This window comes from Cupressus sempervirens, chromosome 1, assembly GCF_028749045.1.
Source record: "Cupressus sempervirens isolate cs-2001-9-10 chromosome 1, ASM2874904v1, whole genome shotgun sequence".
NCBI lineage: Eukaryota > Viridiplantae > Streptophyta > Pinopsida > Cupressales > Cupressaceae > Cupressus > Cupressus sempervirens.
Genome location: NC_143118.1, coordinates 157,560,991 through 157,579,752, shown reverse-complemented (window position 1 = coordinate 157,579,752; position 18,762 = coordinate 157,560,991). Strand labels below are relative to the sequence as shown.

The following is an 18,762-nucleotide window of genomic DNA, read 5'->3' as shown; positions in this document are numbered from 1 at the left end:
GGTGACCAAACAAATCTTAGAGACACATTGTGTGTTCCTCATATTCATTCAATGTACCGATCATTCATCAATATGAATTCGACACCTCAGCCTTAATAAAATATGACAAATAATTAATCAACTTTTATTTACCGAAAGTTACATTTGACTATGAAAATCAAATATGTTCTGAGAAGAAAGAAAAATTCTTACCTTGCGTGCTAGAAACCTTTTATTCGAAAAATACAATACGATTGACCAATAAAATCAACAAAGGCAGGTGCATATTTAACGTAAGCGAAGAGAAATAGGTTAAAACAGTGCAATCTTTCTCTTTAATTTCAACTACCCAGTTATCATTAATACACGCTGGATTCATTTAAATTTTAAATTGATACAAAATGAATAATTTGATCAGTGCTATAAAGGCATGACATGCATGGCATAGAAAGAGTAAGCTTGAAAACAATAGCGATAATATTCCTTCTCTTTTTGGCAGAGATTCATACGTTGAAAGAAACGAAATGGAAAATGATGGAGATGCTTTCTTATCTGAGGCCTCTCAAACATCTGGCAAAGTTATTACTTGCAAAGGTGTGTGACTTTGGCTTAGCATGCCATTGTTTTGTTCATTTTATTTGGTGTTTTGAATGAAATGTAGGAATACGAACATGTGTGAAATAGAATGGGGAATAGCTCTATGGATGTAGATAAGAAAAACTATATTTTTAATAATCACATTTTACCAGTTCTAACTCTAACTGTGTATTGCTAATATTTTTATTAGATTTTGTGAAAGCATTTTCTATCAGTGATCCATCTTGACGAATTTTTTTCCTTCCAGTAATCTTTATTATTCTGATGTTCTTCATCTCAAATGATAGATAATAGAGTATGCTAAATTATTGATACAAAAATCTTTCGCCAGTGTAATTCAATAACATGATTTTTTTATTTAATTAAGTTATAGAAGCTTTAGGAGACTCGTTGCCTTGTATTTACCTTAAATCTGTGCTCTAGATCTGTTTTGTTTTAATGGTTATTGTGTGTAATTATTTAAATTAAAAAACGTATTAACATACTTTTTAATGAATATCAGATCTGTATAATGTATTTAATGTTGATCACTGTTATTGTAAAATTCGATTATATGAATGTATTATGGAGCATTTTAATCATATTCGAATGATAATGAGTGGGGAGAAATATTGATACAAACATTTCTCACAGATCTATAATTTCAAATAGTTTTTTGTTTTCAAACAGCTGCAGTAGCATGGGGGACGAAGAAACCACTGGTAATTGAGGAGGTGCAGGTGGATCCTCCAAAGGCTATGGAAGTTCGCATCAAAATCACACACACTTCTCTTTGCAACACAGATATCTTGTACTGGACTACTGAAGTAAGTCATAGCTCATCTCATATATTCATTCAAAACTTGTATAATGGATCCATTAATAAAGATTCAAATATCTTGAAGAACAAGGCTGGGACCCAATCAGAAATGTGTCTAATTTGCATTTGGCATAATGGGCACCACTTCGTTCTGTTAGAAATAATGTTAATATGTTAATACTCTTTGTACTTTTCGCACAAATGGATCAATCAGTAACCAAGAAAACTGAAAAATGATCAACTATTAGTACATGTGTGATCGGCTACGCATGGGATCATTTTTGGAAGCTTTTAATGGTCGTAATTTGGAATAATTAGAGGTTTGGACATGGCTGCAATGCATACATGAGCAACATTGTTTACCCTAGTCTAATATAATTATGTCAATGGTTAATATAGATGTAGAGTTTTGCTTTTTTTCTTATATATCTTGTTTAACAATAAGAATGATTGAAGAATATGTTCCCAAATAAAATTTTGACTAGGAAGAAATTGGAATCAATTCAAGAACATCTTGCAAAATTGAATCTTGGCCAAGGAGAGACTAGAACAGATTCAGCACCTCAATCTTTTAATTCTATTAAACCAAATATAAAAAAACATTATGAAGTCTTACTATTGAAGAGGACAATAGATAAATTAATGATACAACATACAAAACTGTGACTACTGAATAGGACAGTAAATTCATAAATAATATAAAATTTTCAACTTTTTAAAAGGACGTGTATTTAAGTTAACAAGCAAGATTGTTGTGGTTCATGCGTTTGTTTTCTCAGAATGAGGTGCTGAAGGCGTTTCCACGCATTTTGGGTCATGAGGCTGCAGTGTAAACATTCTCTCCACTGCCTTTGCCTTTTATAACAAATTCTTTCCTGAACACAATGCACGTGGGAACAAAACAGGATTGCGTTTTATAACAAATTCTTTCTTGAACACAATGCATGTGGGATTAAAACAGGATTGTCGAAAGCGTGGGAGAAGGCGTAACCGATCTCAAGGCAGGAGATCACGTACTGCCATTATTTACAGGGGAATGCGGAGATTGCGTCTACTGCAAATCTCCAAAGACAAATCTTTGCGCAAAATTCAGGATCGATCCGACCAGATCAGTCATGCTCAGCGACCACAAAACCCGTTTCTCGATCGCCGGAAAGCCAGTTTATCATTGCATGGGAACCTCCACTTTCAGTGAATACACCGTAGTCGATTCTGCCAACGCGGTGAAGATTAATCCGCAGGCTCCTCTGGACAAAGTTTGCCTGCTTGGCTGCGGATTAGCAACAGGTGATCTGACGTACAAACTATAAATACGTCAAGTGTCGTACTTATTGAGACAAAAGCAAAACAGGTGGATTAACATTTCTTTTGAATGTGTAGGATTTGGGGCGGCGTGGAACACTGCTAATGTCCAGCCTGGATCAACTGTGGCCATCTTTGGTCTTGGTACTGTGGGCCTAGCAGTGAGTAATGTCATCCCATTTCAATAAATTATATATGTATACGTATATCTATGTGTCTCTGTGAGCGTGTAACTGGGTCCTAGGAGGACACATGACAAAATAGTTAGTAGGAGAGTTCTACACAAAATTGGGAATAAAATTCTCTGGGGTCCAACAAGACTCTATGGACTAGGAGGACACCAAATAATTCAACAGCTCAACTATTCCCTCAATAGTAGCATTTTTATTTTTAGCCTTTATAGATGGATTGACCCTAGTCAAGGTGACTTGGATATTGCCTAGGGACATAACTTGTCTCTTGGAGTTAGATGAAATAGGAGTTAAATTTGGATTATTGAGCTCAATATACATTGCAGAAGCAGGACTAGGTTACGAGGCAAGATTTAATATGGAAATTTTACAATTTTTAGACCAAACCATGATGGAGGGGGACTCTCGCCTTGACATTGGCCTTAACCATAGAATTGGATAAGGAGGAAAAAATCCAAAAAGGAAAGAAAACTTTCATAACCCACCTAAAATGGTTAAGCATAGGGAAGTGATGAGAGTGATTTTTTTGTACCTTCCCTCTTTCCTATTAAACCTTCTTTGTAATATCAAAATCCTTTCACTCGCATCCAGTAAAATCTCCAAATCCTCCTTGTAGGATGCCTTAGGGGTTTTATTGCGTTAAGTGTTATCCATGCTCCACTCAGTGACAGTCGCAATAATGTCCATTGTCACAATGAAAGAGATACAACCTTTTTTCACATTCCCATCTATTCAAAAATCCAATTTTTTTGAGATAAACTTGGATGGAAACCCACCATGCCCTCCACATAATTGTCCATTTTCATATCAGACAAGATCTTCCGAACCATTGCATTATTTTTGAATTCCTCATTTTTATCTAGTTCAATTTGGTTTTACTTATCCCTTATTTTCTTATCCAAGTCAATGTAAAGCACCAAATTATCCTTACAAAAATCTTAACTCTAAAGCAGAAGAAACCATAAAACCCTTAATCTTTGTAGATTTTTTTTTTGTACCATAGATTAAAAAAGAGAGGTGAAATCGAGAAGGAAGAAGCCTAAGGCATGGAAACCTGGGAAAGTACATTTCATTATCATTCATTGATAACCTAGATAACCTCATCATTGTTGGGCCCAAAGTAGCAATAGCTTACTCAATCATCATAGAGGCCATCAAAGGGATAAAAAATTATCCATCCTCAATTTTCAAATTTTTCATGCAATGACCTTCTATTGATAACCTATCTAGAGTACGATTTCCCTCCCTCACGAAATGATGGCGAGAAAATTCTTCCACTATGGAAAGGTCTATTTTCACTTTCATGATGATGTGTTTGATCTTCCATCACAAATTTGTATTATTATTAACAATATTAACAAAAAATTTCACATCCCCTTTAATGAGAATATTTTGGGAACCTTTGTCTTTAACTATCTTAATTCTATGGTATAATGCCAACACCTCTACCATGTAAACCATTTGGACCATCAAATTTATCATATAGGCAATTAACACATTTCTTTTCATGTCACTAATCAGGCCACACCCACTCACTCAACTTGAGTTTCAAAGAGAAGACCCATTGAAGTTAAGTTTAACACATCTTGGGTTGGGGGGGCATTTAGCCACATTTCTCCTTCCAATACTAGGAAAATTTTAACAATATAGACAACTTACAAGATCCCATTTCTTGGTAATATCCCAATCAACAGAATTAGGAGGATGTGAATGCTTAGAGTAGTGAATATTTAAAAAGGCCTTCTTTAAATTGTTAACCACCTAATAATACATCACATCGACCTCCTTAGACTTCCTTTGAAAATCTTATTATTTCTCTCTTTCTAGAGGGCCCAACTAGCATAAAGAAATGAATATGACTAGAAATATTTTGTAAAAGGCTAGGAGGAGAGGTAGGTCCAATATTTTGTGACCAAAATAGGAGCTTCAGGAAAAGTCCATTGCCTATTGAATAGGATCATGAGTCATTTTTGGAGGTTCCAAGAAAAGGAACATGAAAACAAGAGGTGAAAGATAGATTCCTCATAATATTTATAGATAAAAAAACTAATTCATAATTTGGATACCCTTCTTCTTCCTCATAATATTTATAGATAAAAAAACTAATTCATAATTTGGATACCCTTCTTCTTAAGATTATCAATTTTGAGATTTTTTGGTTGATAAAGGATTCACCAAAAGAATCCCACTTTAGGAAATACCTTGAGTATCACATTACTAACCAATCAAAGGTCTATGACCAACCATGAGAAGCTAACCTTTGATTGACATTACTTGATAATTAATTGGCCAGCTTCTGCAAACTCTCAACTCCTTAAAATTATACAACATGGTCAAACTAATTATTTGCAATACCTCTCTTCTAGTTGTCAAGCTAATTAATGACAATTTTCCACCTAGTAGGGAAAACTGAGAAATCCCAATAGACTACCTTTTCTCTCAAATGCTCCACTCAAGTGGATTGTAGAGTAGGTAAACTACATGAAACTTTAGTCAATTCTGGCTAATCTAGGTCTCCTTCTAGAAGTCCATAGTTTACCCATTGCCCACATTCTAGAGATCAACTTGAAGTAACATTAGAATAGTCTTATTGAGGTAGTTCTATATGTTGGATCCCAAGAAGAAGTTAGAATCTAATAGATAATGACCAACTCTATTAGTCAAGTATTTAGATCTCATAATCCTTGTGCTAATAGTTTCTAACTTAATAATATTCCAATATATTTTGTAGAGCATGGTCAAGTTTAATAGGTGAGAATCCCATACATTCATGCCACCTTTTTCTTTAAGGAAGAACATAGTACTCCTATCAACCATAGAGAGACAATTCTTTTTCTTCCACTTCAAACCAAAGGGACCTTCCCTTGATATCCCTAATCTTTAAATCAAAGGTATTGGAATATGACATGGAAACATAACATAGATGTAAGATCTTTGAATAACTACAATACACATATGGATTTTTGTAGCATTACTTAGCAAAGCCCCTTTCCAAGCTGCTAACTTGACTTGAAATCTTTCCAATACTGCCAACCTAACAATATTATGAACCTTAACCATAGAGAAAGGCATTCCTAGGTAAGAGGAGGGCAATTCAAATAATGAGCACTCCAATATCATAACTATATTGCTATGCAATTTCTTGGTTTATTAAGGAAGAACAAGGAACTCTTTTGAATGTTAATCTTTTTCCATGAAACCTTAGCAAAGTCTAAAGGAAGACACATCCAACATTTGGCTTCAACTACAATGGACTCCACAACAAAGAGTTTACCATCTACAAATTTCTAGTGGGAAATAATCATGGGTGATGTGGAGGACCTAAACCCATTTATAGAAAAAATACTAACTTTTCTACATAGTTTTTTGCTAAGAACATTTGCTCAAATAATAAATAGACATGGAAATAATAGGTCTCCTTAGCACAAAAAACCATCCAATAAGAAGTATCCCTGTCGAGAGTCATTAATGAGGATGAAGAACTTAGTAGAACTTTTGAGAAGAATTCCACTAACTCCAAAAGAATCTCATGGAGGCCCACTTTCCACATCACAACTAACATAAAATCCTATTTGACCATGTCATTAGCCTTAGAAATATCCAACTGAAGAAACATACTTCTTTCCCACTTTTCTCCATAGAGTGAATAACCTCATGCACAATGGGAACTTAACATCAATGATTTACCCTAGTAGGGATGAAACATTCTTGGTGTAGGTGAATTAGTCTATTCAAGAAAGACTTGATCCATCACCCCAAACTTCAAAAGGATTTTGTGGTCCCTATATTACACAAGTTTATATGTCTAAAATACAAAATTTAATTTGCACCACCTTTTTTTATGGATTAAAATAATGAGGCATTGTTATTTTTTTTAAGGATTTCCTTGGAGGAGAATAATTCTCTTACAACCAAAAAAATGTCCTTCCCATCCACATCCCAATATTTCTAGAAGAATAAAAGAGGAAACCCATTAGGCCTAGGAAACTTGTAGGGACCATGAGAGATTTTAATATCTTTCACTTCTTCCATATAATTAATAGGCCTTTCTATCTCCTTTAAATCCTATGGGATAGCATTGGTTGGGATGCAATCCAATAAGGATTCCCTTAAGGTCTCCCTATTATTGAACTAATTATGTGGTTGATTGAGAAGGATTGAGAAGTACCCAACTCCTTCCCTTTTAAAATTATATGGGGTAGTAAGTTTTCTCCCAATATTATTGATGATCTCTTTGATAGAATATAAATTTTCTTATGTTTCAAAGTTGATTGATGGAAATATTTCGTGTTTCAATCTTCCTCTTCGATCCATTGGATTATAGATATTTATTTCAAAAAAATCTTCTCATTTTTTTATGATAGTGACAAGTTTACATTGGAGATCCTTTTCCTTCTTGTCCCTTGTGGCCTCCCATTCGATCACTTCAATATCCAGCTAGGTTTTTCCTATCTCAAAAATTTAGCTTAAACCTTTTGAGAAAAAAAAATCTCCAAAAGAGAATTTCTTCCAATGTTTCAAGCTAGTTCATAGATTCTCTAATTTGTTTACTAATGCGAACATGTTGGTACCCTTGATTTAGACCCTCCACCACTTCTCTAGTAAATATTTGATCCCAAATTATCTAGGTGCAAATGATCCCAAATATGAAGTGGTACTTTTATTTCACTAGGATCCCAACTTAACCAAATAGGATTATGTTTAGACCCATATCTAACTAGAGAAGACACAAAACATTCATCATCTATATTCCAAGAGTCCAAGAGTAGGCATTTGTCAAGTCTCATTTGAATGAGTTCATTACATGACCTCATATTACAATAGGTGAAGTTATGATAACAATAAGGTCTTCATTTAAAATAATTGAATTAGGTATAAAATAATGAATATCCCACATAATTACAAAACTAAACCAAACACATTGTTTCTCCAAGTGATATAGCCCAAGATTTGAAATTGTCATCACCATTCATAAAATCTTAGCAAAGGTAGAGTGAGTGACCAACAAATCCAATAAAAAATTTCTACTATGCACTGCTAAGGTGGGGGCATAAATATTAGAAATGATCCAACTCAAACTAGTCTATTAGTGTGTGAGGGAAAAATGTTGGGACTTATTTTACTAACTCAAGCTATCACCCAAATTACTATTAAATTTATAAACTATGGCTAAGCCACCCGAAGTCCCATAAACATCTGTGGCCACCACTTGTGGAAAGAGCCAAATGAACTTACTAACACAAGAAAATCTTCCTTTAACATATTAGTCTCTTATAAAAATAAAATATTTGATTCAAATATTTTATTAGATTCTTAACCAAAATTTTATTAATAGGGATACTAATGCCCCTAATATTGTAAAAGAGAAAATCATTGACCACTAAATTTTGAAAAAAAATTCATGAGAGTTCTTTGGCTCCCATGAAAAATATCCTTAGCCACAACTAATTACCTCACATCCTTAGCCAGTCTCTTCGCATACAAGTGGTGAACATCCACATCTATCACTTTAAGCATACATTGAAATATGAGGAAGTGGGAGGTGGGGGGGAACTCATCAACCACTATTGAGATAAATTCTAGGAGAAAGAACAAGGGATTCCTATGAATAGGGGAAGGTAATCTAGAGAAAAAGAGGCTCCATAGGTAGTAGAGGATGGGAACTAGGGTGAGGAGAAGTGAAAAGGGAAACTAGGGAAGGAAGAAGATGATGGGGAGAGGGGGAAGGACTAGGGAAAATATGGACATCAACAACTGAGGATGATGGTCCTACTGAATGAATCTCTACAAATAAAGAAACCTTTTTACCTGAAAAAGATTGAGAAACTACTAGAGCCAACACCACCTCCTAGGAAGGAAAAGAACCCGAAATTCTTGATGTAGGGGTTGACGATGACTTCAAATTGAGAGATAGAAGTATCCATTGACCCAAAAAAAGGAGAAAAACCCTCAGAGAAGTGAGAATAGCTATGACCAACCAAAGAAAAAACCTAATAGAACAATGTGGAGTTCTCATATTCTAAGGTTTAGAAAATAAGATCCCAACCTTGATTTGAGAACCATGAAAACTTATAGCATAGTCACTAGGACAACTAAGGCACACAAATGGGCATGCATAAACCTTACATGGTTTCTTGTAAACTGATATGTTGGACAAGATACTCCTCAAGAAGGAAATAACAATCCCTACTATGACTTCCTCATCCCAAAATTCTAGAGGAAGCCCGAGATGTTAAAACCAAGTAGAGATTGCATCGTTTAGATGAGAAATGTCATTAAACCCTAGATGCCATTTACAAAGATGAAGTAGAGAATTACCTAGAATTTTAGGTGTAGAGGCCAAGACCTAATGATATACCTCCTTGAGAGTAAATGGTACAAAAAATCAACCTTTAGGAAGGGTTGAAACCCCAACCCATTCTTTTAGGGACTATGAAGCTAGAACCCATTTTTGAAAGGAAAATATACCTAGTCTCTTACAATTGAACTTGCCCACCAAGGTGTTATGCATTTTACAAAGACAAAAATTCGAGGGGTCCAAAATCTACACGAACATCTCCTCCAAATTATTAACATTGGTGTTCCCCCCTCCATCCTCACATATGTTAGATGGAACTCATGGGCCTCCCAAGGATAGAACAAAATATGAGGAAGAATCACTTACCTTATGCAAAATGGAAGGTCTAGATCCCTGCGAATCCACTATCTTCGGAGAAAAAGGTGTCACACTTTGATCCATCTTAGCACCAAGGATGAAACCACATTGGATCACATCCTATGAAGACTGGCCAGCCAAAATATTTGACTCCTCCAGAGATATTGACATTTTCATTTATTTCTTGAGCAATGTAGAGCCCATTAAAAAATATAAACAAAAATGAAAAAGACCAACTAATATAGATAGATGAATGTCAAGTATAGAAAAATAATATTGATTTGAAAAAAGTGTTTTAGAATGTAACATTTAGTTATACAAAATTTTATTTCGAGAGGATTTTTAGTTTATTGAAAATAGAGTTTTAGCATTTAACATTTAAATAGGAGAATATTTGAATGATAATAATTTTTGAAACATATTTATGATGGTTTTAAGTGTGTAATTAAATGCTAGAGCATTACACACACACACCTATATGTGTGTGTGTGTGTGTGTGTTTATGTAAATATATGTACATATATACATGTATGTATATATATATATGTATGTATGTATGTATGTATGTATGTATGTATGTATGTATGTATGTATGTATATATATATGTATATATATATATATATGTATGTATGTATGTATGTATATATATATATGTATGTATGTATATAAATACATATGTATGTATGTATATATATACATATGTATATATATACATACATATATATACATATATACATACACACATATGTATATATGGATATATGTGTATATATATGTATATGTGTGTGTATATATACACATATATACATATATATACATACACATATACACATATATATACTTACACACATATACATGTATATGTATATGTATATACACACACATACATATATGTATGTATATGTCTATGTATATATACACATATACACATATATACATACACACATATACATATATATATACATACACACATATACATATACATGTATATGTGTATGTATATATATGTATATATGTGTATACACACACACACATATCTACATAAATTTATACATACATACATACATACATACATATCTATGTGTGTGTATACATATACACACACATATACATATACATACATACATACATACATACATATGCATGTGTGTGTGTGTATTATTTATATATATTATAAATAAAAAAAGTACTTAGAATAAATATTAAAGACAACAATATTGATTCAACATATTAATAAAAAATCTTGTTTGACAAAAATATTCCTATATTTAAATGACTTTATTAATATTAAACCAAACTTAGTATATTTTTTCACAAATTTCTATTTTTCCAAATACTAAATATTAGTTTCTTATTTTATATCATTAGTCACAATCATTGTTTCAAGATCATTAACATTTTTCTCTCTAGGTTGCAGAAGGTGCAAGGGTAAGAGGAGCATCTAGGATAATTGGTGTTGATACAAATCCTAAAAAATTCTCTATAAGTATGCTCATGCTCATTTTACTTTAACTATGTAAATGCATCCAACACTATGACAATGCATACTCATTTTTTTCTTTATCTAGGTAAGACTTTCGGAGTTACTGATTTCATCAATCCTCAAAACCAAGAAAAACCCATACATAAGGTACTACTATCCAGGCTTCACAATTTCCAACTGAAAACTCATAATTTGTAAAGATGTAGCATCTATTGATGAATGTAGTTCAAATTTGCAGATGATTCGAGAGATCATTGATGGTGGAGTGGATTTTAGTTTTGAATGCATTGGACATGCAGATATTATGTATGAGGCATTTTTGTCAACACATGATGTAATACAATCATTTCCCTAGATTGATTTTAGTTCAATGTATTTTTATTTTATTTATCATATAGATCAATATTAAAGATTTCTTCCTTATGGTTTATCTATGAATATAGGGGTGGGGTTTAGCAATTATTGTTGGAGTGGATCAAAGTGGGCGAAAGTTGAGCCTTCTTCCTACTGAGTTTTTGGATGGTAGGAGAATTGATGGTACCACCTTTGGCGGTTTCAAGGGGAAAAGTCAATTGCCTAGTCTTGTTGAAATGTACATGAACAAGGTACAATTTTAGAATTTTTCCTCATAGATTTTATTTTATTCTGTATCTTAAAATTGTTTGTGTAGTATTTAGAAAACCAATTTAGGTGAAAAAAATCGTAGTGTTAATTACTTAATGGTTTCTTATTAAAAAAATATGCTTAAGATTTTTTCATCAAAATTAAATTCCTAAGTTTAAAGATTTATAGTTTTTTTTTTATAGAGAACAAGTTTTTTAATGGGTTTTTAGGTTAATTTCTCCAATCACATAATTTCTATTAGAATATGTGGATATTACATATCTCACATCTTTCTTATTCATTATAACTTTAAAATGTATAAAAGTTGAGTAACTATTATTTTCTATTCTTCGTAAATATAACTTGGATTTATCAATCATGTATATTTGCATATTTTTAGTAGTGAGATGTAAGAAATGGTTGATTTGGTTGATTTTGATCTTTTATCACTCTTAGAAAATGTGGTCAATAATTGCTTAGGTAGCCTTCTTTATATGTTCTAGAGATTGATATGGTTATTTATGTACATTTATTTTCTATGAAAATGTTAAACGTGATAGGAATAATTGATATCACAACTTTGCACATGATTTTAGAAATGAAACCTATTAAGTTTACTATTTAAGTTGTTGATCACTATTTTCTCAATGCAAAATGATCAATACTTGCTTCAATAATGGACTAGTATTGTTCAAAATATGTGCATTTATTGAAAACATACATTTGATACTTTCATAAAGAAAATGGACCCACCTTTGAAATACCAAGTACATTTATGCACATTAAAGAAAAGTGGAAAACTTATTTAATGTAGTCCATAGGTAGATATAGGTGGTTGACAAGAGTTTGTGGAAAGATGGCAGGGTGTTTATAATTGGAATTCTAAATCCTCTATAAACTACATAGTTGGTCAATAAGGACTATTACTCACTATTCTAGTCTTCCTATGGTTGTGAAGTAATATTTTTTCTACACCACATAGTCTTCTATGATGTGGCCAAGGCTTCTTATTATTAAGCGAAATTTTCTCTTAATTTCAATTATATTCTAGTTAACAAAGGTAAGGTAGTCACAACAAGGTATTAATTTTTTTGTACAAGCCACATAAAATTTTTATTTGAAACATTTTTGTAATTTCATAATCTTCACTTTTATTCCAATTTATATTTTTAGAGATTTTCATATAATAAAAGTTCTACAAATCTCCATCCCTTATAAAACATGACCTTACATAAAAAATTAAATTAATAACATTACTAAATGCAATAATATAAAGCTTGAAATGATTAACATGGACTAAATATACTAGCCTACAAATAGAGACATTTCTAGTAGATTCTACTTACTATAAGATTACATATAGTCATGTAAAATTATAGTAACTAGAAAATTATAAATGAAAAATCCACACAGTTTAATCAAAACAAATGCTATGTCAATTGCACTTTAGTTTAGTTTTATTTTATCATTGATAACTATTATTGTCAGGGCTTATTGTTTAAATTGGTTTTGCAAGATTTTGAAGGTTGATATGTATAAGCACTTTAAAATTAAATCCTTTTATAGCATGCATCATTTTGTAATAAATATTTTAAGTCCAAGATGAAAATAGAAACTCATTTTGAACTTAGATATGATTGTAAATTATGTCTCTAGTTAAAATTATATAAATAATAGGAAGGTATTGAAAAAATGCATTCATATGTGCACATACATGACATCTAATTGAAACAATGAGACATTTTAAGAAGTTCATTGTATCTTTCAGAAGGGTGAAAATTAAATCAGAATGTCTATAAATAACAAGTAAGGATGCATATTATATGAATTTTTCTTATTAAGTGATTTTTGAAAATAAATCAAATGAGTTAAATTATTTAGGTAGTAAAATGACACATTTTAAAATGAAGAAATGAATAGTTAATTCTATGGATAAGTCATTTGTCTTTTTTCAAAATTATAAAATTAAATTGCATGTGACTTAAATTCATAAGAAGCTGTAATGCCCCGCTCAGAGATCCTTGGAAACAAGGATGAAAAACAAGCTAGAACAAATTTTTTTTTAACAAGTGTAAGTGCACATGATACAACCTACACAAACCAAAAGATCGCAATGGAAGACTGAAAGACAACCAAGCACCAACGCATCTCCAAACGCCACTACCAACCAGAACACAACCACGAAAACCACAAAGACCTACCAAGCTAAAAGACATAAGCTGACTCTTGGAAACTAGCTAAGTCTGAAATCCTGAAGCCCTGAAATTTGGCTAAGTCTAAATTTTTAAAGCCCTGATTTTTCCTAGAATCTACACCTTAGCTCGTAGAGGTCTGAAACCCATCTCAAATGAATCGTCACATATATTAAAATATATTTTAAACCCCGAAGGACTACAACAGAAACCCAAAAATTGAATTTCAAAAGAAACCTCCTGAATACAAAATGCAACAACATATGCTTCAAGAACACCCAAAGGGTATCTAGATCAACTCTCAAAATGATCGAAACACTACAAAAAGTGCCCGCTGGTGGCATGCGCAGGTTTTAACCAAAGGCCGTGTGACACTTTTTGCTAAGGGAGGGCAACACTGCTCCCTTAGTGCGTGCGACACTTCTCAAGAAGGCGTGCGATACTGGAAAAGTATCACGCGATATTTCTCATGAAGCCGTGTGACACTCTTCCAGTGTCATATGATACTTCTCTAGTAATGCGTGTGATACTTTATAGTATCGTACTAAATTCTTTCTATGGGTGTGCGATACTTTATCAGTGTCACACAATGCTGAACAAATGTCACCCATAGAAAATAATAACACTTCAAGAACCTCAGAAAAGGCCAAACACACAGAAAAAGCTCCACATCGGGGAGTACCGGATCCACATTTCGAGGTGAGAGCACTCGAACAATAACAGAGTAACTAAAGGATAGAACACTAGAATCTAACCATCTACCAAATAGAGAAGGGAAAAGTAAAGAAAGGAAACATCACATTCAACTGAAAGAAACATCGCAATAACATAGTAAACATTGCAATGAGCAAAATAACCAACTAAGTACGCGGTTCCTCCCAACTTTCAATGGCATCATAGGACCATCGTGGGCCCTAGCCATCCCCCCCGCATAACATCCCAAGCCATCGATCAAATCATTGGTGCTGTCGTAATAGGGACGTCACTACTAAACATGCTACAATGTAAGTAAATAAAATCTAACATGCTAGTAGTAAGCATAAGATAAAACTGTAATTAGATAACATCATCTACTACATGCTAATCATCATAATGAGGAATGCGTTAAAACTAACATCATCTAAACATGATAACATCATAATGAGAGCATAAATCACAAGAAGCATACTCCGTATATCAAAGTACCAAGTGACACATCCAACTACAGTCGTACTAGGACAATAGACCGTCTCTGTACACTGGTCACTAGCAGTGGTGAAGGTAGCTATGCCTCCCAACCATGTGGCACCTGTGGGTCCACACCCATCGTGTTGATGGAGATAGCGATCCAACCACAAACACACAAAAACACAACAACCATGGCTAACACTCATGCCAAGCAGTATGATGACTGAAACCAAGACATAGACAATGCATAAACTTTAGGTCTTGGTCAGACACCTCAATGGGCTTACTATGTAGGGACTAACATCATGGAGAGTCGCTTGGCATCAAAAAGCTCAAGCTAGGACTTGCGCAGATTCAACATCCCTCAATGGAAAGGCTCTTGTACCCCAAATATTTTATTATCTTAAGATTATTACCACCCAATATTTATTTAATTTTCACTTAATTAAAGCTTCGTTCGCCAACCCTCTAGGCACAATGCTCACCAGGCTACGAGGTAGAAGCCCCCTCCATATGCTACCCTACCCTACCCATGCTCATCCAATGATGAGTGCCCGTAGGCATGCAAACTCCCAACCCAACCCCAATGATCACAACTTCTGGAAGCACCATGGAAGATCGAGCCCCGCAGGTCACCCGACAATGTACATGTGTGTGGTGCACCACCATCACAGAGATCATACACAAGGACAGGATGAGAATGCAAACAGAAGTCAATCGATTGAAAAACATAATCGGGATGACGGATGCTACACGCATCCCAAAGCAAAAAAAGATGCAAAAGTGTTTCAACTGGTATCCAAATAGATCATCTAGGTCCACGAACCAAAATGTGCCAAGAAAACTCAAGAAAATAGGGCGGCACACAAAATGAGGTAAAAATCCCAAATTTTGAAAAAATTTCAAAATTAAAACCCATTTGGCCTTTAGGTTCAAAAACCCCAAAAATCCAAAAATAATTGAAAACGAACACCGTATGCAAAAACAGCCAGCATAACGGCCCAAAAACCCAAACCCCCATTTCGAAAATAGGTAAAACATTCATACCCGACCAACCGGGCAGAGCCAACAAACAAAAACAGAGGGGAACACTAGTTCTCATCCTCCTAACATACAGCTACAAGAAATAGAAGCAAAAATGAAGTAAAACCAATAAAACGGGAAGGCCCTACCTGATGGAAAAAGGGGCAGAAATCGAAACCCGCACAATAAAATAATCAATTCACCAAAACTACTGAAACTGACGGCAAAGCAAGAACTCCTCGAGCTAAATCCAATGAGACCAACCTCGCAAAGATCCCACGCTCACAGCTCCCAGAACGAACAAAACAAGAATACTATAGAAGAGGATTTCCAAATTGTGATAAGTGATTTATAAAATCACTTTTCCCATACTTATTCACTTTTTGGGTGAATAGTCGATTCTAGAAAATAGCTAGTTGGAGTAGTTAAACTCCGAATTGACCCAAACAAAAATAGGTTATTATCCGCAACAGAATTTCACCTAAGGAAAAGCTGCCAGAAATTAAATCTGAAAAGATTAAAACCTGAAAACCCCAAAGACATAGAAAAACCCTTAACACTTTCGTGACAAATGCGAACTTCTAGATGCATAGACATACTCATTGGTCTAATCACATGATGTAAATGAGTTCGGATTTACTAATCACCAAAAGGTTTTGATCTAAATAATAACAATAAGGGTACGTCGACCATATAGGAATGACATGGGTAAATATGAATAGCTGAATCACTAACTCCATGTGCCACTGCCAGGGATATAATTCCTGCACACTAAAACACACGATCAAGTGCAATGGAAAATAATATCATAGCTGAAGCAATATGTATTAAAATACCTATTTAATCCATTTACATCACTCACATTCGCAGAAAGCATAAAGATACAAGAATGAAGTAAATAACCATAGCATAGAATCCATCTCATAACATAATCAACAAATAGGTCCAATACATCATATAACCAAATACCATCATAGATCTACTGTCATCTAAAAATGGCATCAACATGCAAATGTGATAAACTGAGCAGTATAGCAGTAAAGCATCTATGGTACTGAATCCAAGTATAACATTTGACCCTCAGGTCATCATAAGGTACAAAATAATAAGAGTATCAAGTATCTCTCAAATCAAAATAGACAAGACATAGACTGCAAACATGAGAGGCACTACAGAAGCAACCTTCTCACTTTTATTGCCAGTCAATATAAATGAGATAAATTAAGAATTTAAATTGTATATTTAACATATTTAATAAAGTTTAAGAATATGCTTTCTTTATTTTTGAAATTTATTTTTCTTATTTAAGAGATAAATATTTTTAATGATCAAAGCAAAGAGATAAATGTTTTTAATGTTTTTCTCCATGGTCATTGCAGGAGGTTAAAGTGGATGAGTTTATAACTCATGAGCTTCCATTATCACGTATAAATGATGCCTTTGATTTCTTATTGAAAGGGAATAGTTTGAGATGCATTATTCATATGTAATTGAGCATAGATTTGAGAGTCATATTTTTTTCTCAAACATGATAAAACACATATACAATGCGAGATAAAAATTAATTTAATATATTTAATTTGATTATATTTTTAACAAAAAATCTAATTTTCTTTGTATTGATAGAAAATAATTTTGATTGGAAATGAATGAATTTTTTTTCATGTGCTTATTGTTATTGTAATTCTAAAATTTTAATGCATGCAATGATTTTTTCAAGTTCTTATTAGTGTTGATTTATGAAAAGAAATATTTTACTTATTTTGGAGAAAATAACTTAAATATAGACTATGATATTGTCCTCCCTATTAGAAAAATTGCCAAACTAGATCTGAATGTTGTTACTATGTATAAATAATATTTTTGTCTCCACACTTTTTTGAATTGAAATATAATTACTTATCCCAAGGATTAAGCAACATTTTCCATGTATTCTATTTTTAGATAGAGGTCTAATTGGAACTGATTCATTATGGGGTTTATTTTTTTTTTGCAAGAAAATCATGAGTTTGGTCTACTTAGCCCAATATTAATAGTTCAAGAAAAAATCCACTCAAAACTATTTTGGACTCTATGTTTGGAAATTAAGTATAATTCTCCCTAGGATTGATTATGTTCTTAGATATTAATAGTTTATAAGAAAAATCTTATGATTTTCTTTGTATAATAAAATGTTAGATAACTAAGAGGGTGGGGGGGACTGGATTAGTTATGTCTAGTTATGTTACAATCTCTTCAAACATTTCAACACCATCAAAGAATCATAAAAATCAACAACAATAACATCAATTACTTAGTATATACATCCATATTTAGAATTAACTCATTCATTCACAACTTTCTAAAAAATTATCAAATTGTTCCATGCATTACCAATTGTCAGTAATTTCAACTTATTACCAAGTGATATCTTAGTTATTATTGAGTTGTAGTAAAATATTTAAAGCATGTAAATCAACTTCCAACACAAATAACATCTGCATAATTTAACGCAAAGATTTTTAACGTGGAAACCCTATTAAGGGAAAAACCACCTAGGACTAGCAGCTCAAACATTTCACTTTTCAAAGTGATCTCTATTAGGAGAAAACCTTGTTAAAGGTTACATACACTTTGTTAAAGTGACCTTGTTAGAGGATTTATGCAAAATATTATCTAGACCTTATCACTCCCTATCCCTGGCTAAAAAGAGTGGCCTAATTTAAAGGACTTACAAACACTACTAATCGATGTTACCATATAGGATTTCACATACTTGTTAGGCCCACTC

General features: G+C 33.0%; 1 protein-coding gene across 1 annotated transcript; it reads left to right on the top strand.

Annotated features, from left to right (window-relative positions):
• The first annotated feature begins 298 nt into the window (after nucleotides 1-298).
• On the top strand, nucleotides 299-17,655 carry LOC149576629 (alcohol dehydrogenase class-3-like). The gene is made up of 10 exons (XM_089817662.1): nucleotides 299-573; nucleotides 1,246-1,382; nucleotides 2,155-2,204; nucleotides 2,337-2,662; nucleotides 2,756-2,838; nucleotides 10,935-11,010; nucleotides 11,093-11,154; nucleotides 11,246-11,341; nucleotides 11,451-11,612; nucleotides 17,372-17,655. The coding sequence occupies exons 1-10, from the start codon at nucleotides 504-506 to the stop codon at nucleotides 17,480-17,482; spliced, it is 1,173 nt and encodes a 390-aa protein (XP_089673788.1). The 5' UTR covers nucleotides 299-503; the 3' UTR covers nucleotides 17,483-17,655.
• The last annotated feature ends 1,107 nt before the right edge of the window (nucleotides 17,656-18,762 follow it).